We start from the raw sequence: 6,398 nt of genomic DNA on the forward strand, positions 1-6,398 counted from the left end.
TTTGATGAATTTTATAAAAGGGTAAGCTTATTAGGAAACAATTTATTCTTAAATAAACATACATACATACATATGGTCACGTCTATATCCCTTGCGGGGTAGACAGAGCCAACAGTCTTGAAAAGATTGAATGGCCACGTTCAGCTATTTGGCTTAACGATAGAATTGAGATCCAACTAGTGACAGGTTGCTAGCCCATCGCCTAAAAAAGAATCCCAAGTTCGTAAGCCTATCCCTTAGTCGCTTTTTACGACATCCATGGAAAAGAGATGGAGTGGTCCTATTCTTTTTTGTATTGGTGCCGGGAGCCACACGGCAATAAAAATAAATAAAAATGAAAGTAATTGTAAAAAGAATATTTATTTGCAAGAAAAAATATATAAAAAAAAACATAATTGAAACAAAGCACACATTACAAACATTTGTAATAAATTTTGTTGGTATGGTTTGAGCCGAGTTCATTCTTGGCTGCAATAATGAACTTATTTAAGATAATTGTATATTATCTACAGATATTTGAAACTTGTTTTATGAAACAACGAAGTACCTACCTACTACGGAATAATTACTTAATATTTCAAAATTCTTAAAAAATATGTATTTCTTTAAATACGCAACAAGTATCATTCTCTATAACAATAACTCTAAAAATACTTAGTTGGGCTTGTTTTGGCCTTAATAACTCCCCCTTCCTTAAATATTACTTAAATTAAGGCATGACCTGTATACACTTATATAATAATATAAGCCACAGTTGAGAATACTTTAAAATGTTGGCTTGTTTTTAGTCTCGATTATGAGATTTTTTATTAAAAAAATGGAACAACATTTCTTTATATATTAATAATGAAATGCAAGTTAATAGTATAAATAATATTATGCGGCTGCGATCTGTACAAAAAGTGACTATACTTTACCCATCTCGATGCAAACGCATTTTGAGCAAAAAAGACTTTTTGCATTTTATAAATTCAATTTGATCGGCAAAGTATTGCCATTTTTTTTAATAACAAGATTAAATTAGGCGTCTACAAGGTTTAAGACAATGGAAAAACCAACAGCCGACAGATTACACAAAGTGCAAATGCATTATTCATTTATTCCTATGATCAACCCAGACGTCTGTGCTCTGTGGTTCTTAGAGTCTTTAAGCTGTGCACAAAACTTCGTACACTGAATGAGGTATTTCTTGCCCAGCAAAAGAAATATAGAGTACCTTGTGACTCTGGTGAATCTGAAAGAGATAAAAATAATTAAAAAAAACAAAGGTTGCAAGGTGATGTTAAGTACTATTCAAAAAAAATATATTAAATTCTGGAATTTCGTGCTAATGCAAAATTATGAAATGTTTGCTTCCTTAGCAAAATTAATTGCACAGTTAATATTTTCCCGCTCTTGCTCTGAGTGTAAGGTTAATTTAGTTTAATTTTTATTTAGAGGTTGGCTATACAATACATCTCTGATGTAGTGACTAGCAACTATCGCTAAAAAAACAAAGTCTTTTCTTTGATTGACTTTTAAAACCGCGGAAAAAGAAGCATTTGGCACAAATAATTTTTTCTTCACTAATTGCATTATCGTCAAAGCCGACAAAGGGAATCGGCTTATTCAATCTAGTACTACTACATCCAATAGGTATCAGTAAGCCTTATGTAAAGGTTGCAGAGGTCAGTCGAAAGTCCCTTCTACCCAAAACCTTATTTTCCCAATCAAGGGCTCCTCTCCGGAAAAAAAGATCTCAATCGCCTCTTATGACATCAATTGGAATATTTTATTTTTGTAAGTATGTGTTCTTTTATAGTTTATTCTATTAAAAAAAAATATCTATTTAAAGCAATAAAGTTACAACAACAACGGAATGCGATACAAATTACTGGGTTACACACGTAAATTTTAATTATAACTGTAGTGTTTGTATCTAGTAATGGATACAATACGCTGTCTCACACACACAAGTCGGTATTATAAATGTCAAGTTGACAGTTGCGTGCGAGCGGCAATCGCAGACAGACGTGTACTCGTATTTGGTGTGGTAGTGAGCCGGTGACTGTACGTAGTAAAAATATCACATATTTTACAATAACCTTACCTTCCCCGGAGTCAGGGAGCCCTGTTGTTTGGCCCTGCCCACGTACAGAGGCTCCCCCTCGTCCGTGGTGCCCGCGGCGACCGCATTCGGCGGCACGTGGCCGTCGCGGCTCTCCACCCACTTCACTGTTTCTGGACGAGCACAGCAGACCTGAAATATTAATAAAATATTTAAGTCTTTGTGGTTTATTTACAAGGGTTTGCACAGCAGGCAGCGGTAGATTAAATGGCTGTATCAGAATAAAAACTAGTCCTTGAGTGGCTTCATTCGCATACATTTTTGTTTGACGCTTTTCAGTTAGAGGAGAGTTTCCGAGATTAAACGTAATTAATGTCCTCTCAATACTCTCAATAGTATTATTTACGTTTAATGTGCGTGCTACTTTTCATTGAGATTGATTAAGTAATAATAGTGTTGTTAAAAAATATTTATATATTATGTGTACTTCTCAGCCTAGAATTTTTATCTCTGGACAAAATTAGAAATGTTTACAAATTTTGACAGGAGCAAAGGACCCCGACAAAAGCAAGTCACAAATTAAACTTTTGACAACAGCGCATTTACCTCTATGTTCTGTACTGGATTTTCTTTTCCGCCCCACGCCACATACGCTGACTTGTGTTTGATAGCCAATTTACCAGGGATCAGGTCACCTTCGAACCTTGCTCTGATGACCCACAATGGGCTACCATCGTGGCCTTCGTAGCCAGCGACTACGGCCCTGTCGGCGAGGGATTGCGCTGTGGTATTGGTGCTTGGTACCCATTCGACAGTGGCTGAAAATATTAAGAAAAAATGTGAAGAAATATTTATTTTAACATTTTATTTCAAGAATTGGTTAAGACAACTAAAGTTTAGTCAAGTGTTAAAGTGGTCAATCAGAGCTTTCTATGAAGTCTTTGCTTCTTATTTAAAACTACTTTTAGCCGATGGAATGGCAACATTATCTAAATGTCTTTTCTTTCATGCTATAAATGTGGACTTCAAATATATAGTGTTGGTTCTGAAATGAAGTAATAGTAGCTAGCTACTACTGTTTTCTTTGCCTTGCTGCATCTATCTTACTTATAAGTATTTTTATATATTCTGTGTTTTTGTTGTGACGTTCAGAACCTACACAGTAGGTACCTTATTAAATATCATTGATTATTATATCATCAAAGCTAGAACTAACTAAGTATACTTTTTTAGCCAGAGCAAAGTTTCAAGCTCGAAAATGAATGATGAATTTCTTTTCCAAAAGAGAAATGATGCTAAATTTCAACAAGATATTTGTTTGGTTACCAGGTAATTTTATAAATAAATAAATCATAATTTATAACATTTGTGGTTCCCGGCACCAATACAAAAACAATGGGCCACTTTTTCTCTTTCCCATGGATGACGTAAAAGGCGACGAAGGGATAGGCTCATAAACATGCCATTAATTTTTGAGACGACGGGCTAGTGACCTGTCAATATTTGAATCTCTATTCTATTATTTCGCAAGGGTTATAGATGTGACACATGACACGATACGGTCTAAATGTGAAGGAGAAGTTTGAGGAAGAACCATTATTAAATCGAGATATGAATAATAAGTAATGCATTGCACAGATGTTGGTTGATATTTTCTAGTAATTACACGAGGAGTGACATCACGATATAGATTAGTCACCAAAGGTCAAAAAGTTCATATGAAACTGTAACATGAGAGTTATTTGTATTGATAATTTTACTGAGAATAGTTTGTACGTCACGAATCATAATTTAATAATAACCATGTTATCATTGCATGTTTTGAAATGCAGTAAAGTTATCTGTCATTAATAATCATACCAATGTACAATCACGTATAAATCCCTTGTAGGGTAGACAGAGCCAAAATTCTTGAAAATACTGTTAGGCCACGTTCAGATGTTTGGCTTACTGATAGAATTGAGATTCATATAACAGGTTGCTAGCCCGTCTTCTAAACCCCTTAGTCGCCTTTTACGACAACTACTGGAAAGATATGGAGTGGTCTTATTCTTTTCTATTGGTGCCGGGAACCACACGGCACTGCCGTGCACGGCCATTAATAATATTCTCATTAATTCTTCCGTTAACTGATTTTGCGATAGAGGGACTATCAGGCAACCACAAGGCAATGGTCAGCCGAAATGGATGCAGGGATTTTTGGGATTACAGGGTAGCATTCATTGGATCAATACAAATCTAAAGAAATAATGAAATCTAGACACAGATGGACACTTGAACGAATGAAGTGAAAATAAGAAGAAATATTATGTCATTTATGTCATCTACTCGTACTAATTAAAAAATTAATCTCCTTTAAAAAAAAGAAGTGAAAGAAAAATAAACAACAAAGATATTGAATGTAAACACTTATGAATTGTCTTTTAAAGAAATACATAATTATTTGTGATAAATACCTACCTAAAGTTATTCACTCTTTATGACAACTGTTAATTAATATTGCTTTTTCTTTCATGACTATAAATTAATTAAAAAATTTATATTAATTAAAAAGTCGCATCAACATTATCTTTATTTCAGTACCTTAAGAACTATTAGAATATAAGTATGAATGTTATTGAAGAAAGTTTTTTCAACTAAGTATTTGATAAAACTTTGCACATTTTGTAGGGAATCTGGTACGTCCTGATGTGAACACCTCTTTATTACACACTATATAAATAGTAAATTCAAACTTACGCGCAAATGTTGGTTGTTGAGGAACCCCAGGATACGCAGGGTAAGCATACGCTGGAGGCGGGGCTGATGGTGCGGCTCCAGCTAACCCTGGGTACGACATCGCACTAATTGGAGGCTGACCCATAGGTTGACCAGGAACTTGACCGGGTTGCATGCCATATGGACTAAAACCAATTGGGTAAGGGGCTCCAGGGACAGGCGCTCCTTGAGGTGGAAGCCCAGGGTACATCTGACCTGGTGGAGGGTAATACCCTGGTTGGTTGTTGAAAGGATCTGAAATTGATAGGGAAATCTAGTGTAGCTTTTTCTGGTGAGTCATCACAACCGCAATTGTTATCTTCATCTTTTTAGATACGATACTAGGAATAATCTCAGTTCTGTAATACATAATTATTTTACTAGATATATTTACCAACAAAGGTCTATTTTTATAATTACAAATGGACTACGATTTGAACCTTGAATAAGAAAATCGTCACGACATTAAATTTTCCAACGATTAAGCAAAGCGAAACTCTTAGTGAAACTATGTACATAGGCAAGCATCAACTGTGTTGACATAGGTACCTACTTCAATTATTTACTGATATTAGAAATACCTACCCGTCGTTTGAAAACATTTTCAAACTTTAATTTCTAAATAAACGTCGACAACAAATTAGTGAAAGAAACATTATTTTCAAGAATTTATTAAATAAAGATTGTTAATTTATTTAAGTTAATAACACAAACTATAGTTAAAAAATCTTGGCCATTAACTAAAAACAATATAATAACGCTGTTGTGTTTTTGGTTCTATAATTTCGTTTTTATATCTACCTGCATGTGAATAGCATACAACATTTTTTTCATAATTAAGTATATAAGTTATCACGACTTTTCACAAATACATAGGTTCTATATTAATTACTATAACTTCAGTAGATAAGAATGACATTGGACAATTAAAACTAATTTTACCGAGTTTGCATTCGCAGTGTTAAGAAACCGGAACGAAAACTATAGTTTTTAGACACTGCAATTACTTAAAAATATAATTAAAAGAAGTTGTACTTACATCCAGACATGACCAGGTCGATTCTTATATAATCACAGTGTAAAAATTACTCCTTAGAAATGTAGAATAACAGTATTATTTTGTTTTAACCCGTAAATGCGTTGTTATAATCTGATACTAAACAGTGAATGGCGTTATGCCATGCTGAGAGGGAATGACGCGTTGCGTCATCATGGATCGCCACATCGTTGCAGAGTGAATGAAATGAACGAACACGTAGTTTGTGAGGTTGATTGACCTCACTCATTTCGTCATGTCTGGGCGATGAGTATGATTTTCAATTTCATCATTTTATTTGAATTATCTGTTAACCGCAATTCTGCCTGAGTTAAACTTACATAAATACTTATAATCACGCCTATATCCCTTGCGGGGTTGACAGAGCCGACAGTCTTATATAGACTGAAAGGCCACGTTAAAGTAAAGTTCTAGCTTTTCCCGTTTCCAGAAAAAGAATCTCGATTAATTCTCTGTATCAAATTTCGTTAATAAAAGCAGGTTTAATAAGTAAAATACTAATCTTTATTATTTATAATACTTAGAACTTATGAATAA

The 6,398-nt window shown here is 34.2% G+C and overlaps 1 protein-coding gene across 1 annotated transcript; it reads right to left on the reverse strand.

Moving 5' to 3' along the window:
- Positions 1 to 341: 341 nt before the first annotated feature.
- Positions 342 to 6,002, reverse strand: LOC106136373 (annexin A7). Its single transcript, XM_013336903.2, has 5 exons — positions 5,844 to 6,002; positions 4,787 to 5,059; positions 2,654 to 2,865; positions 2,090 to 2,239; positions 342 to 1,234 (listed from the first exon to the last, which is right to left on the reverse strand). The coding sequence occupies exons 1-5, from the start codon at positions 5,851 to 5,853 to the stop codon at positions 1,148 to 1,150; spliced, it is 732 nt and encodes a 243-aa protein (XP_013192357.1). The 5' UTR covers positions 5,854 to 6,002; the 3' UTR covers positions 342 to 1,147.
- Positions 6,003 to 6,398: the final 396 nt, after the last annotated feature.

This window comes from Amyelois transitella, chromosome 10 (assembly GCF_032362555.1).
Source record: "Amyelois transitella isolate CPQ chromosome 10, ilAmyTran1.1, whole genome shotgun sequence".
NCBI lineage: Eukaryota > Metazoa > Arthropoda > Insecta > Lepidoptera > Pyralidae > Amyelois > Amyelois transitella.

Excerpts from the sequence above, each read along its gene's own strand:
- LOC106136373 (XM_013336903.2), bottom strand. Across the intron at positions 2,866-4,786 it reads TCAACAACCAACATTTGCGC|CCACTGTCGAATGGGTACCA; the intron begins GTAAGTTTGAAT and ends TAATATTTTCAG. Across the intron at positions 1,235-2,089 it reads GCTCCCTGACTCCGGGGAAG|ATTCACCAGAGTCACAAGGT; the intron begins GTAAGGTTATTG and ends TATCTCTTTCAG.